We start from the raw sequence: 17,190 nt of genomic DNA, 5'->3' as shown, positions 1-17,190 counted from the left end.
TTGAATCATAGGGCAGTTCTATTTTTAAGTTTTTGAGGACCCTCCATACTGTTTTCCATAGTGGCTGCACCAGTTTACATTTCCACCAACAGTTTATGAGGGTTTCCTTTTTTCCACATCCTTGTCAACACTTGTTATTTCTTGTCTTTTTGATAATAGCCATTCTAACAAGTCTGAGGTGATATCTCATTGTGGTTTTGATTTGCATTTCTCTGATGATTAGTGATGTTGAGCTCCTTTTCATATATCTATTGGCCATTTATATGTGCTCTGATTGTATCTCTTTAGTGATACTTTAACTGTTTGATCTACAAAATCAGAATTTTGTGTCTCCTCAGGGAGATTTTCTTCTGATATATATTTATTTGCTTCTGCTCTAGTTCTTCTGTAATTTTTGTTTTCCTTCAAGGGTACTGGGGATTTTGTGGAGTGAATATTCACTGTCTTTTATCCAAAAATAACTGTTTCAACACATCCCTCCTTGTTTTCATTTTGGTACTTTTCATCTGTCTTCTACATCAAAGTATTTACTCCCTGTCATGCAGTCGCTGCTATTCATATCTCCTAGTCAGTTTTGTTTTTACTATTATGGTTTTTTCTTCTGCATATTTTTATTTTCTCTTATGATTCCCTTTTCAAATCTATGGTCTTTTAATTCTGTTCCATTTTATCTACCAATTAATATTTGAATGGTTTTAATTTGAAGGTAGTATAACTGTAGGTGCATTTTAGAGTTATAATATATCAGAGAAAATAAATAGGAATTTTTTTATTATGGAAAACGTCCAACTACAGTGCAATGTAGTATCAAAAATGTAAGTTATTGCCTATGAACAATGGTGAATTTAAGGAATTATTTTAATGTTTGTGACCTTTGAAAATTGGGCATTTTCTTGATCAGTAAATATGATCTAACTTAATGTGACATGTGAAATACAATAAGAACATTAAAATTACTAACTTAATTCCAAAAAAGTAATTTTTAACCCTTCCTGTTGACAAAATATATAACATACCTGTTTTCATTTGGAAACTGTTCTGTATTTGGGATTCCTTGTAGAACCCAAAACAGGCGCTGATCGTGAAATCCGGGGCTTCTAAGAATCTAATATGCACAGATCAATGCTGATGCCACTTGGCCACCACTACTAGTTTCATGACAGGAGATATAATTGAAGTTTATGTTTCAAACAAAACTCATAAACTCAGGTTTAAGATGCTGATAAAGCCATCTGGCAACGTTATGTGTTTATTGGTTAAAGGACAGATTTTTATCCTTTTATTTTAAATGCAATAATTTTAACATTTATATTAGGGAGAACTGAAGATACTATTCCCACTTTGGATTTAGAAAGTAACTTAAAATAAAAGGAGAACAAATAAAACCTAGTCTACAGAGACCACAACTGGCTGACAGTGACAAGGAAGCAGATACTTGGATGGGAAGAAAGTAATTGGGAATAAAGCCAAAATACATGGAGCATGTTGCACACAAATATATTTGATAAATAATCTTCAGGTTGCAAAACCAAAAAAAAAAAAGAAGAAAAACTCAGAATGAAAATATAAACACTAATCACAATTTGTGACTTGTTCCCTTCTATATGAACATTAATGAAATCATGTGAATCAGAACTAAGGAATCCCTTTTAGAAAATGTTTAAGAAAAGAGATCATGCTTTTTCTTGTTGAATACATGAAAGTGTTCAAGATAATGTATACTTTGATCTGTCAAACTAGTAGTTATATTTTGAATACAGTCTCCAGTGATATACAACAAAAATACCAAACATTATAATGAAGGTTATTTTACTTTTAACAATAGGGATCACGAAAAACAATAATAAAAAAATACTAAGTAATCACACAGAAGAAATGAAGCACAGGGCCAAGCAACAACGGCAACAAAAACGTACTGATATTTTCCTTTAATAAATATTCAAGTGACACAAGACTTTTAACATAGCAATAATTTAGATTAATCTACATTATCTTTGAAGATAGTAAAGAAAATAACAGAAAGACAGGGACAGATAATTTTTGTTACTATGGGTACTCCATTTCTCTATCTGGAGGTAAGAAGATCTTGGTAATTTCCCTCCAGGTTTATAATTCTGTAATTTATATATCTAAATCTATACTTATATAAAAGCCATATAGAAGTTGAAACACAAACAAACAAACAAAAATCCTTGGTCTTTCCTGAAGGCTTTAGGCAAAGAAGAATGAAAGAATAAAATTATTTTTGTTTTATAATTTTTAGAATTTAAAAAATTTTAAATATATTTTTCAATTATAGCTGCCATACAATATTATATTAGTTTCAGGTGTACAACATAGTTATTCAACATTTATGTACCTTACAAAGTGATTACTTCTATAAGTCTACTACCCATCTTGCACCATGAATAGTGATTACGATATCATTGACTATATTCCCTATGCTGTACTTTACAATTTGTACTTCTTAATCCTTGTCACCTTTTCATTCATCCCCCAACTCTTCACCCAAAATTACATTTTCTTTGGCCTTTAATTACTTTTGTTTTTACTAGAAGAATTCTAGTCTGAAAAAGAAAGTTCCATTGCCATCCTGATTTCCATAGTACCAGAGAGAAGGGTATAAGAGACACCAAAGAATTATCCAATCAGAGCGGCAACTTTAGCATTCCCACTGGAAATGTGGAAAAACTATTATTTATTCCCTCAGCATAAGTGACTGAAAAGAAAGTGAGAGCATGTAATAATAATGCTTTGGAGAAAACAAATACCTGTCACTCCCAATTATTCAGTATAATCAAGAAAGAAAAAGAATTTTAGTGGGAATTAATTTTTTCTGTTTCTTGTTTAATACAATCAACTCGAGGACACATGGCTAGTAAAGTGATGTCATGAAAGTCTGTGAAAACATTTTTGAACATAATATCTAGCCTCATAGAGTTGCTACAATGATTAAATTAGAAGAAAGCCTAGACCTGTGTCTGGCAAAGAGTAAGCACTGCATGTCAGTTTGTTTATTGAGTACATATTTTTAGAAGTCAGTCAGCAATGGAATATTATTTGGCTTTAAAAAAAATAAAATCTTACAATCTAGAGGGTATTTTGCTAAGTGAAATAAGACAGACAGAGAAAGACAAATACCATATGCTCTCACTCATAAGTGGAATCTAAAGAACAAAATGAACGAAAGAAAAAATAAATGTAACAAAATCTGTTACTTGCTACTTTATTAAAGTTCTATCAACTTTTTGGGTTCACATAAACAGATATATTTGAAAATGCACCGATGGTATTGTGAGGAAGGGGAAATTTCCCCTTTCTCCTGTTATTCTTCTGGCTGGTTAAATAATGATGACATAAAGCAAATGAACAGAAGAAAATAACCAAATTTAATTATGTATATATGTACAGGGGCTCCGTAAGACTTTGAGACCCCAGGACAGATCAGGCAGTTAAGGCTTGTAGGCCATCTGGAGCTAAGGAGACGGGTTGGGGAAGGGGATGTTGTGATTTGGGACTTCAAAAGGCAGAAAGGCAATTCACATGGAGATGGAAAAGCAAATGTTTGGTAAATGAATGTTTGCTGGGCCTTCTTTGACAATGGGACACAGATAGCACTCTGATCAAATGGGCCTCCATAGGTTCCTCCCTGTCACATAGTAGTTCATGTTAAACTATCTTTGTATAGGATGATAGCCCCCTTCTTGGAACGCAGGTCTTCTATCTAAACTCCTTTTAGGCCGTCAGGGGAACGTCAAAGGATTTTCCCCACTCTTTTGTTTCTTAAAAATAATTAGCTTAAAATAATCAATATCCCAAAGAGGCATATTTTGGGATGGCAAACTCTGCTCCCCTTCAGTACAAGCTATAATTTTAATAGGAAAACACTTGGATTCCCCCACCCCCCAAAATTAATTAATTTATTCATTTATTTTAATGGATATACTATAAATCGAGCAGTACTGTTTTAATTGATAGAAATGATATCAAATTTCCATTTTCAGTATTTTTTAAAATACAAAAAGAAATTTTCAAAATCAGTTAATGATGGTACAGATCATATAGATGTGACAAGTGTAAAAATGTTACACAAAGAGCTAACATTTGGAACACACTCATATGAAATAAACTGAAGAATGCATTTTTTCTTCTTTGAACAATTGTTTTAGTTTTGTGTGTCACAAAATTAGATTCACCGATATTGATAAAGAATTCAACAAAAACCAGTCTCCCCTTATGTAGTTTTCAGCTCTTACACATGAATATTTTATTCAGATAATCAAAATCAAATTTAAACTGAGTTGCACAAATATTTGCACAGAAATTAATAGCACTGACTTCTGAAGATGTGTTTATATTCTCTTAAAAATTTCACCTGTTAAAGTGAAATCACTGAAGATTAAGCTAACCAATAGATCCAATCCTACCTTTGCTGAATCCAATGAAATCACTTGAAAAAGTTAGTTACATTTGATCTCAGGCAAAGGGTTAAATATATAATATATACTCAAACAAAACTGACTTAACAATAAATGACTGCACATTAGAGTGACATCATACTGACAATTCTCTTTTTATTCAGAGGCAAACCTGTTAAAATTAAATCCTAAAATGCTATTTGAAAGCCATCTATCTTTAAAAATGGGCACCTGTATAACAGATAAGTGTAAGAAACAAGACAGCCCATTTCCAGAACATCTTAAATACATTTTCAAAATCCCAGGCTAGTGTTAGAAGGAATGAAAATTACTTTGTACTCATCATTGATGCCTAAGAACGGAGTATGTTTTTGAAACTCTGTGATTTATCAAGCATTACCTAAAAAAGTAAATATTGTGGTAATTAATTTGAGATTTTTATTGATAGATTATCAATTTAAATTTTTACCCACTGGGACCAAAACTCCCTTTAGACAAATTAGAAAGGAATCTATTTGGTATAGGTAATCTTCCACTGGATTTGTAGCAATCCTTTTTTCTCCTTGAGCTTGAATACCTTTTCTGCTTCTTTAACAAATTAGATTTCTCTTAACATGAATTGAAATAGATATTAGGCATTCATTAGATCATCTTTTTCACAGTGTAGATAAAGCAAGTGAAGCAGGGGAACAAGATAGAGAATATCAAAATGTACACTGATATTATTTAAGAACATGATATATAGCAAAACGGGCAGTTCAATTTAGTGGAAGAAAAAATCTACAATACATTTGGAAAAAAAATAAAGGTGGGCCTCATTCTTACATCATGAATTAACATTAACCCCAGATGTGTTACATATGGGTTATATAAATGTAAAAATAAAACAATAAAACAATCTTCAAGGAAGTCTTGAAAACTTCATATAAGAAGCATGGGCAGAGAAGACTTTAATCATAACTGAAAGCCACATAGACATAAACGATAGAATTTTTTTTTAACTTAAGTACAGCAAAATATAAACCAAGTCAATCCATGAGTAGTAGACCTTAAAACAGAAAGCAATGCAATAAACAAATGATTAATTTCTATAAAATAGTAAATACTCTTACAAACTGACAAGAAAATTTTATGGGATCCAATAGAAAAAAATGTAAATAGACATTTCACAAAGTTACAAATCCAAAGAGACAACAAACAGACATATGAAAATAGTTTTTCAAATTCTCCAGCAGTGGGGGAAATGCCAGTTATAATGACAATGAAATAATACCATTCTACCTATTAGAATGGCTAACATTAAAAAGAGCTATAATCTCTGTTGTTGATGGTGACTGAGGAAAGAGGTACTCTCATAGTTGCTGTAAAATTCTGATGCATTAAAGACTTTTTGAAAGCAACTTGGCAACATGTATTAAATTGAAAATACAAGATACCCACTCTTAGGAATCCATCCCATAGAAATAAAAACACATAAGGACATATGAATAAAAAAGTTTCTTGCTGCAATATTTGTTTCAAAAACAAAAAAACTGGGAACGGTGAATTTGTCATTAGGATGATGTGATGACAAATTGTGGTACATTCATACCATTAGTTATTATACTATTTAAAATATTGAATTAGAACTTTACTAATTGAGTTGGATGTTTTTCATGAGCTATTGTTGAGTGAGAATAGCAAGTTGCAGACATGTGTACAATGTGATGACATTGTTATAAAATCAACAGTGAAAAAAATAAATATTATCCTTATTACATAGATATGCATATCTGTTTACACAGAACATGTAAGGATGCAGACTATGTTGTATCTGTCATCCTGAGGGCAGACAAGGGAGCACATAGTGATTTCAGGGGAGGGAGAAGAGGCAAGCCAAGCAAAAGAAGACATGTAAAAAGACTGCCCTGAAAATGAAGCATCTCTATCCATTTGTAGCATATATTTAAAATTACGTGTATCTATATATTTCATAAAATTAAAAATACAAAAGTAAAAAGATATTTGAGTATCATTAATACAAAGAAATCAATTCTTACAAAGTTATTCTAATTTGTTCTAAGCTATATAATAACCTTCAAAATATCAACTTATATATTTCAATATTGTGTTACATTTTTTTATAACCACTCATTTCCAAAAATGGACCAGTCACTCAGCTATCTAAGAGTTGCTTTTGAACCTGGTTTAGGTTTTCATTTTACAATGTTCTTTTATCATTAATTTTCTCAATATTCTTTATTGTGCTTCTTTTTTTTTTTGGGGGGGGGAGGGAAACAGGACTTTATTGGGGAACACTGTGCACTTCCAGGCCTTTTTTTTTTTATTTTCCAAGTCAATTTGTTGTCCTTTCAATCTCAGTTGTGGAGGGTTCTGTTCAGCTTCAAGTTGCTGTTCTTTCAGTCTTGGTTGTGGAGGGCACAGCTCAGCTCCAGGTCCAGTTGCCGTTGCTAGTTGCAGGGGGCGCAGCCCACCATCCCTTGCGGGAGTCGAACCGGCAACCTTGTGGTTGAGAATGCGCTCCAACCAACTGAGCCAGCTGGGAGCTCAGCAGCAGCTCAGCTCAAGGTGCCTTGTTCAATTTTTAGTTGCAGGGGGCGCTGCCCACCATCCCTTGTGGGACTCGAGGAGTTGTAAACTGTCTGTTGGGTTCATTCTAAAATGCCTCTTCATTTCTGTGATCATTTTACTTCCCTGCTTTGTTGTATTTCTGTCTTGAGTCTTTGGTCAAAGAGCTGAGTGTTTGGTTATAGTTTCTTAAATATTCATTATAAAATATTCATATGCACTGTTTCTACTTTATGGCAACATCTTTCCAGTGGGTGTTCTTCATATGTTAAGTAATGGTGATACGCTTAATATTTTAATAATGTCTTTATATAGATGCTGTGTTCATTTGCTTTTTAAATAATCTCTGATTAACTTTGTTATCCCAGAAATCAATAATATAAATATTCGTACTTTTAGTTAGTCTTCCTTGATCTTTTTGTTTTGGTAGTAAAAAAAAAAAAAAAAAAAAAAAAAAACTTGGAATTTTGATAGCATTTATCTTATAGTCTTTTAATTGCCAAAGTTTGGACACAGCAGTTTACATGCCTATTTTTTGCACTTTTTGTATTTTAATGTCTTAATTTAGTATTTAATATTTAAGGTATCACAGATGTCTATTTAACTGTCTGGGCAATTTAGAGAATAATTAGGAATTAAATACTATTTCCAATAACAGTAATAAAGCTTGCAAAGCAGTAAAACAAAATGAGCAAAATGAGGTATCAGATGAAATGTGTTTTAACAAATACACTTTTGTAGGGGAGGAAAAATCATATTCTTTGTACCCTTCTAAGCTCTTGGCTGACATACCCCTTTCCCCCCATAAAAAAGACAAACTAATAGGAGAAAAATCAAACAGAAGTTTAATAACATGTATACCTCCTGCATACATGGGAAAGACCCAAGAAAACTGAGCAATTCCCTGAAATGGCCCAAGCCACCACCTTAAATACCGTCTCCAGCTAGAGACAGAAGAGTGTGTATGTAAGGTTACTATGCAGATTTAAATCCTAGCCTTCTCCACTGATAAGAGTTTCTAAAAAATTTAGAGTCATCTTCTCTTCCTGGTACAGAGGGAGACACCCTTACAAATGGAGATTTTCCTTATGCATGTAAGTGTCTCAGAAAAGGTGAGTTTTCAGAGCTTGTCCTGTGTCTGCAGTTCTTCAAAATAATCAGCTCAAAATAATCCTTATACCAAAGGGACATGTTTTGAATAGGCAAAGTCTACTCCCTTTCACTTTAAAAGAGTTAAAGAAAGTGACATACATCAGCAGAAACTTCTTTGGCACTTCAGAACTAGTTATTCCAAACCAAGTAGAATTAATATAAATAGCCATTACTTTTCTCTCACATTGAAAGAATGTTTAACTCAGATTTGTAACCAGAACACTGACCTCACAGCCTAGAGCTATAATTTCTAAATGATTTTTTTCTTAGCTTTTTGAATGGGTTTTTGGCATTGCCCATACAGCTTTATTTTATAGAGCACTAGTTAAAGAGGGGATTTGAAATGCAATCACTTTTTAGTACGTGGTGGTCCTTTTCATTGCTCACATTTTATGAATCTCTACTGTAAAATTTTAAAAATATTCATTTGCTTTACATAGCATTTTTTCTATTATCTCACTGGGAAGGATAATGTGATATGATTAAGTTGATGTTCTCGTTAAAACAACATAAATCTTATACAGGAATAACTAATTTGCAAGAGAACATGATTCTATACAATAATGCCAACTATAATTGAATATATAATAGTTAATTGATTTGCTTATTTCAATAATTTATTGAATATTCATACTATGTTTGATGCTGTACTAAATACTCAGAATATAGATATCCTCCAAAAGGAAATTCATAACATTTAATATTCTTTGTTCACATTAAGTATCAGCATGTTAAGGTGTGTTAGGGCCATTGTCAATTATTATTCAAAAATAATTTAATGGAGTTCTAATTTGTGTTTCTGTTATTTCTGTTATTTTCACAATATCCTAGCAAAATCAATATGAAATAAAGGATCAGAAGTCCTTTTTTTTTTTATACTTTAACCATTTAATGCTTATTACTTTCATGTTAAATAATCAAAGTTTAACTCGATTACAGGTCAGTATAATAATTTCAGTCTACGTAAATAAAATTTATACTCTATGTTTTGGATGGTCCGACAAAAATAATAAATTATACAGTACACAACCTTTATAATACAATACTTTATATTGTAAAAAATAGTCTGGCATATTATTTTAAATATTTTATTGAGTTAGGAAATTTACTTTTTCTTGGTTTGTGGCAAATTAATTAGAGAACTTCCACCGCTCTACATATAAGAACTTATGCTAGAGAAACTGCAAACCAAAAAATATCCCTTATTTGCAAAAAATAATAATAATAAGTCCCCATTTGCAAAAGCTATAAAAGTGTTTTGAGAATTTGAAAGACTAATAAATATGATCACATGAGTGCCAAGCAAAGGAGGAAATTTTAGCTTCTGTTTTATGCATTGGTCCAAAAACGTTCTTTGTTTCTCTAGAAGAAATTTACATACCACTAGACTATATCATGAACTAGTCCCATTTAATTTTTTTTTAAATCTTACTATAGTTTGAACTATCTCTACAATACTTATATTCCAAACTTTTAAATTTTCAAATAATGCTTTAAGAGCAATATTGTATTCATGGATAGCAGGTGGCTTGGGCCCATGCAATATTTTAGCATGTGGCTTAGATTTCAATTTTCACAAACTACTTTTCATGCAGTGAAAGCAATTGTACATATTCCTTCTCGTGGGACTATAAGGAAGCAAAATTTGTAACCCCCAAAATGTGTCTCTCTGGCATGAAAATTATTTTATTTTTAAGAAACAAAAGACTCAAGAAGTTTTGACCTCCCCCCAAACTGCCTAAAAGAATTTAAGATAGAAGGCTTATTCTGCGAAGAACTTTCACCATTGATAACCACTTGATCAAAGTCCTCTATGTGATGGCCCAACAAATGTTTATTTACTAACCAGTATCTCTTTTCATCTCCCTGTAAACTACCTTACTTCCTTTTGAAGGCCCAGATCCTTACCTTCTTAGTCCTAAAGGACATAGACCTCATTGTGTCTTACTATCTTTGGAAACTTGATTTTCTCCTGTTAATTTGCCTTATGGGATTTTAATTATTCAACCAGTCATAAGAACTGTGAAGGGAATTTCCCCTCCCTCCTGTCAGTATTCACTATATGCATTCTTTGTAAAATGTGTATTACTATTTTATTATCTGGCATGCATTCATAAGCCTAACATGCCAAAGTAGTTTATATATTTCTATTTTCTGAAGTCAATATTTTGAAGCATTTTTATTTTCTAATAATTATGTGTAAGTGAGCATATTATCTAATTTACTGACATTTAATTTCTCCTAAATTCTTAAGTAAGCTAAGCAAGCCAAGTATATGTCATTGAGTTTTACCAAACAACAGACTAAAAAATGATAAAAGATAGGAATTAACAATCTTTTACTTTATTTTGCTCTTTCTTGATCTCAACAATTTACTACTGAGATTTTTTACATTTGCAAAGTAATGCCTATTTGAATGCCACTTATCCTGGTTTGTATCCAAAATAAGAGGAAGGTTTCTCAATTTGATTCACAAAATATAAAAACTCTTACTTATAAACTTGATGCACAGCAGTAAATGTGTAAACAAAGTGATTCATAAATGTATACTCGAAAGCTATTTAAACCATCTATTAAAAGTAACAGCATTTGCAAAACAACGAAGTGAGAAAGAAAGAAAGAGAGAAATGAAGATCTCCAAATTACCACATAAACGAGAATATAAAGGTGATATCCATCCACAGTGAAGGAAGTGACTGCCAGGGTATAGGGATGCTCTAAATCAGGGGAGAGCAGGAGACACCAGCTGTCTGCTCCACTGAGCGCAGAGTGGACTCCCAGAGGAGGCCACAGTGAAGAGCTGGTCAGCAGATCAGTTTCCAGAGTTGGAAAGAAGGCAAGCTGGGGAAGTCCTGTGGAAAGGGAGCTGTAATGATGGAAAGAGCTGGAGCTTGACAAAATACCAGCTCCTGGGCAGAGTTAGATCTCAGTAGGATCCTAGGAAAATGAAACCCAAAGACAATCCCCAATTTTGATTCATTCTCATTATTTACCTTTTCCTTCACTAGGCCTGCCCTTAGGACTTTGACTACAAGTGCCTTTGTATTGCCTGAGATTCATTTGGAAATAGTGAGGACAAAAATGAATTAAGAGACAGAAGGTCTTCCTCAGGGTTAGGAAGAGTGGAACAAGGTGGCCTCTACACAATTTCGGACCAGGGGACTAGTCGCAGCTCTGCTACTAACCAGTCTGGTGAATTTGAGTAAATTGCAACTTCATCATATTCCAAGTGAGTTTGGTAAGCCCTGTCTTATACGACTGTTGGAATGCATGTACTATGTATAAACCACATGGTAAGATGGCTAGCAAATATTGCCCAATATTTAGAGAATGGCAATTAATATTATTATTTTGATCCCAGATGACACTACCCACCTCACTTGGAATTTTTTTTTTTTTTAACTCAGGAGATGTCAGAGAATATGCTATATTCTCAGACAAAGAAAACTGTCCACCAAAAATTTTCCCTAGCTAGTAAAACTGAGTAAAATTTCCCCTCAGAGCACCTGTCATTTAATTCAGGTGTGGTGTTGCCTTCCCCAGCTCTATGCAATTAAAGCTCCTAGAATTGATGTCAAGGTACAAGTCTTTTCACCCCTCTTCACGTACACTTTCATCCAAACCACCTCTATTTACATTCATTATACCCTCACCAAAAGCTAGACCTCTCTTAGAGATTGCCAAATTGCACTCAAGATAACCTAATTTAAATGTCTTCTTAATGGAACAGGCTCTTCTAACTTCTGGATCTTCCAACTTGGGGCAAAAAGTGTCAGTACAGTGGATTCTTGGCATCTCAACTCTAGAGAATATCACCCTCATTTCTCAGAAACTCCCTGGAGATGACGAGCACAGAACACCTAGTTTGCACGTTGTGTTCACCTGAACTAGGACAAGAACAAAGGGTGCCTTCCTTTCCTGCCCCAAGTGAAGATTTCTCTCTGGTTTACCCACAGTCCCAAGTAACTTATAGGAGCAGTTTTCCATTATAGACTAAAGATGTCCCCACCCCATTTATATGTCAAAGCTCTAACCTCCAGTGTGATGGTGTTTAGAGGTGGTGGTCTTTGGAAGGTAATTAGGTTTAGATGAGGTCATAAGGATGAGGTGGCCATGATACAATTAGTGTTCTTACAAGAAAGGCAAGAGAGACGAGAACTCTCTCTTTGGCATGTGATGACATGAAGAAAGTGGCCGTCTGCAAGCCAGGAAGAGAGTTCTCACCAGGAACCGAATCTGCTGGCACCTTGATCATGGACTTCCCAGCCTCCATAACTGTGAAAATATCTGTTGTTTAAACCACCCAGTGTGTGGTATTTTGTTATAGCACCCTGAGCAGACCAACACACACTTTGTCTCTCAACTCTGAAGCATACCATTGGAGGGTCTCACCATTTCCAAAACCTCAACTAGCCCACCTTATAGCATAAATGAAAATGACATTCCATTGAGGACTTGCAGATTCCCCAAGTCTCAAACTGCCTTGCTCAGGAAACATCCTGCTCTCATAAGGGACACCTTCTTCCTCACCCATTCTTTTTACTTTCCCTATAGATCATAATGGGTATTTCACCTTTTCGCTGTGACGTTCCTCTACAGTCAAATGATATTTCCATGCCGCTCACTGCAGCGTTCGACTTTACCCCCCAAGCTCAGTGTTCCAGAAAGGAAGTTTAGGAGGCAGATGTACATTTTTCTATGTTTTTGTGTTTTTCAAGAATGAATAACAATAAGCAATTTTTATACTTTAATCATTTATTTTTAATAAAGTGTAGCAACTTAACAGTATTTATTTAAAATACAAATACTACAATTGTTTTCTGTGGGCTTCTGACACATTTTGTAGAACTTGAAATCAGTTAATGCTGTGAAAAGGTTCAACATCTTACTCAAATAGTTGTAACTCACAGGCTCTACAATTATATAAGTAGAGGCTGGATTTTTTTTAGCATCCTCAGTACTAACACTGAGCCTTCTCCCAAGAAGAGATACTCAGTGTGTGATGGATAAAAAGTGCCAGCAAACACAAAGTATAATTTACTAAGATTTAATATTTCAAACTTCTTGAATAAGCTAAGAACATTAAAGTATAACAATTTTACAAAACTGAAGACTAAAAGGAACAAGAAAAGCTAACATTGATCATGTTTTTCTATTTTATTATCACAACTATTTTACTGTGAGATTCTTTTACATTTCTAAGAATATAATCCCTATTGTGATGTTATATATTCTTGTCTGCAGCATAAAAAGCCTCCAACTTCTCTAGGGGTGGAAAGATACTGCTAACCATGGCCCTGGAAGGTATACTGACTTAACCAGTAGTGGCAGCCCTCCTTGCAGCTACAGCTCGTGCTCTCTCTTGTTCTTGCAAAGCCTCTTCATAATGGGATGAGAAAGCACTGGGGACGGTATCACCGACCTTCGCCAAAAACTCTAGGATTTTCATCTTGCTTGTTTCAGCATGAGCTTTTGGGCCCCACAGGAACTCATAGCGCGGAGGATTGCTGCCGGGCACCTGGCGGTACTCCAGGTACTGCAGCCTCACCAAATCCTTGGTGATGAGCTTCCTGGGCTCACCATAGATGCAGTGCTTCCTCCCAGCGTATATGCGCATCATATTCAGGAATTTCCAGATGTCTTCTTCAGCAGCACAGTTGCCCTTCATTAAGATCAGGCCCAGGATATTCATCAGGAGACCCGTCTTGGGGAAACCCCTGCCAGCACGCACCCTCCCATTATTGGGGAGTTTCAACTGGCTGATGAGGTCATATACGTGGTTGCTTGAGTCGACTTCCTTCACATCTAATGCAAAGATGGCCTCAACGCGTGCAGAGGCTCTCTTGAGGATCTCAGGAAATTTACCTTCGTAATATTCACCAACAATCTTCAGCATGTCTTTCTTCATAATGGGCTGTTTCATTTTATACTTGTACAGAAGGAACCGCTCCAAAAGCAGAGCCACATTGTCTAAATTATCTTCCTCTAAGCTCTCAGTGGAGGGTTGGGCCTCAGAGGCACCTGCCCTATTATCTTGGAAATGGGAAGCTTCAGCAGATCCAGGGCAAGAAATGCCTGCAGAAGTAAAGGTGGTTAGTGTGCTTTGAGGCCCCTGGGAAGTGCTACATGTCCCAACAGCAGACAGACTCTGGGTATTACCTTCACATTGAGGAGAGGAAGAGGGAGTGGACTCCTCTTCTGCTGCTGCAGTGGCCTGAGCATCCTGGAGACACTGAGTCTCACGTTGGGCCTGGCGGCGTTGCTTATTCTTGTGACCCCGAGGCATGGTGACACTGGTCAGGGACAGCAAGCACCAGTGTGGGCAGAAGAGTAGGTGATGCCAGCACCTGGAGGAGAGATAGTGAGATGGTGTGTTTACCTTCAGCAGGGACATTCCACCTTAGCTTTAACCAAGGCCACCTCTGAAGGTTTCCATAGGGCTCCTGTTCTAATCAACCTGTCCCCTTAGAACTCTGTGGAGGACGTTAGAGGGACCTTTAGACTGTAGCCTGGTAGTCCTGCTTGGGGTGCATTGGGTTGACAATGGAGGTTGGGGATGAGGGGGTGGGGTGGGGCAGGCTGCCAGCGTGAAGCCTCCGTTCTAGGGTGTGGGGGTCTTCTCAGTTCACAGTCAGGTTCATCATATCAACTTTGGGCAGGTCCTGGGCCCCTTCTATTCTCCTGCTGTGAATTTGACACCTCAAACCAATGCCCCATCGCCCTGACTCTCCTGGCAGCAATAGCCTGACGGCCTTGCCTGTGGCTTCCCAGAGTTGCCTGGATGGCAGTGGCAAGTTCCATGTCACCTCACTGTTCTGGGGTTGACGGTTCCCTCAGACCTCAGTCAGAGTTCCACCCTTGATTTCCTTCAGGGCATGGTACTCTTCCCCTCAAGTCACGGCCCTCAGCTTTCTGATCCAAGTAGGAAAGGAAGGCTCACATCCACCCGATCGCCATGCTTTGGTCCTCCCGGAGCTACAAGCAGGGCCTTGGTGGAAATTTCTGCCTACGTTTCCTCATTTTGACTCTTGTTAGCGTCTTCTCCTCCTCCCTCCGCTAAATTGGGGATGTCCACTTATACCAAGGCCCTCATCTCCCTCAGACCCTCAGGCTGGAAATTTCTCATAGCCTGACTGCTTTGCGCCATATTCCCTAGGCGTGAGAAGGGGACAGGCTTTGCTGGTAGCGGCAGAGGCTCGCCTCTGGGGTGGTTGGTTCCCTCATTCCTCATTCAACCTCTTCACTTGGACTCTTGCCATGCCCTGGGACTCCTCACTCACCTGTCTGTAAACCTTGCGCCCAAGACACAATCTGTCGCGCCCGAGACACGATCTCTCACTCCCTGCCTGAGTCCCGAGCTAGGAGGAAGTGAGCACCACTCTTCACGACACCAATCACAGCGCCTCTCAAGACTAACAGGATCTCTGTCGCCTCCTCTGTTCTGGGGTGGAAGGTATCCTCAGTTTCCCACAGAAGTTTCAATTAAACTCCTCTTTGGACCTTGGACACTTCCCTCTATCACAACTCTTAAAACAACGCCCTCACCTCCTTGAGACAATCCTTGCTGAAGTCAGCCTGATTGCGTAGGTCTAAGAGTGGGTGACGGGAAGTCTCTTCAGGACCCTCAATACAATCTGGTCATTATCTGGGTCCTCATCTTGGCTCCTGTCCCTTTATGAATGGCTTTCTGGGAATTACCACCTCCAGGCAAACTCATGAGTAATCTCCCTACTGCAAGTTTTAGAGAATAAGTCTCCATCCCAGGAGTGATGTGAGATGGGGAAGCTAAAGAGCAAGGCAGATAATGCGGAGTAGGCGGTGGGCTGTCAGAAAAAAGCCAAAAAAAAAACAAACAAACAAAAAAAAAAAAACACAGTTCTGTTCCTTCTCTTTACGACTCAGATGGCCTCTTACCTAACTTCCGTTGTAAAAGATTTACTGTAGGAAACGGACTGAGCCAAATAATTTTGTAAGACCCCACCTTTTGAGGTTAACTGACACTGCATATGTAGATAATCATATTACCAGATATTATATCCTTCCTTTCATTATTCATACCTCTCATTTATTTTGGTATCCTTATTGCTCTAGCTGTGTATTCCAGTCCAGTACTTTGAGCACAAAGTCCTTTTTTAAAATAGCCTGAGATATATTTTGGAGTAGTGAGAAGAAAAGTGAATAAAGATACACAAGGTCTGCTTCAGGGTGCAAGTGGAACAGTGTGTGCCCTAGACAAATTCATACCAGGGGTCTAGTCTAGTTCTGTTACTTAACCCCTTGTGAATATGAGAATATTGCAAGTTCTACGTCTGCCAACTGAGTTTCAGAAACCATATCCTGTAAGACTAGGAATGTGTGTACCACGTATAAAGCATCTGTCAAGATGACTGGCAAATATTGGGTATTTAATGAATGGCAGTTATGATTTTTACCTAGATAACATCATCCTAAATAGGAATTTTCTTTCTTTCTTTTTTTTTAATCTAGGACATGTCAGAGAAAATGCAATGCTCTCAGAAAGAACACTGAATCAACTAAAACTTTGTTTTAGTATATAAAATTAAATAGTTTTCCCCTATCAGAGCGATTATTATTTAATATTGGTATGTTTTCTTCCCCAACCTGGATGCAACTCAGGGCTCCTAGAATTTTGTCAAGGACCAACTCTTCAGTCCTTTTCAGCTGTCCTTCCAAACCACCTCTGTTTTCTTTTGTTTCTTCCCCACCTAAATGTAGCCCTCTCTTAGAATTTGCCAAAATACACACAAGATAACCTAATGCAAATGCTATTTTTTCATGTGTGTTATTTATTTTTTATTAAATTATTGGGGTGACATTAGTTAATAAAATTATATAGGTTTCAAATGTATGATTCTATAATACATCGTCTGTATGTTGCATTGTGTGTTCACCACCCAAAGTCAAATCTCCTTCTGTCACTATATATTTGACCCCCTTTACTCTTTGCTACCACCCTCCCCCCTTTCCCTCTGGTAACTGCTATACTACTGTCTGTGTCTATGAGTTTTTGTTTGTTTGTCACTTTCAGTTT

The 17,190-nt window shown here is 36.4% G+C and overlaps 1 protein-coding gene across 1 annotated transcript; it reads right to left on the bottom strand.

Annotated features, from left to right (window-relative positions):
- Window positions 1-13,452: 13,452 nt before the first annotated feature.
- On the bottom strand, window positions 13,453-14,424 carry LOC109438180 (melanoma-associated antigen B5). Its single transcript, XM_019717839.2, has one exon. The coding sequence runs from the start codon at window positions 14,422-14,424 to the stop codon at window positions 13,453-13,455; it is 972 nt and encodes a 323-aa protein (XP_019573398.2).
- Window positions 14,425-17,190: the final 2,766 nt, after the last annotated feature.

The sequence above is a fragment of the Rhinolophus sinicus genome, chromosome X (assembly GCF_036562045.2).
Source record: "Rhinolophus sinicus isolate RSC01 chromosome X, ASM3656204v1, whole genome shotgun sequence".
Lineage (NCBI taxonomy): Eukaryota > Metazoa > Chordata > Mammalia > Chiroptera > Rhinolophidae > Rhinolophus > Rhinolophus sinicus.
This window is presented reverse-complemented; position numbering and strand designations above follow the sequence as displayed.

What these genes read in the sequence shown, in the direction of transcription:
- LOC109438180 (XM_019717839.2), bottom strand. Translation starts at nt 14,424, where the DNA reads ATGCCTCGGGGTCACAAGAATAAGCAACGCCGCCAGGCCCAACGTGAG.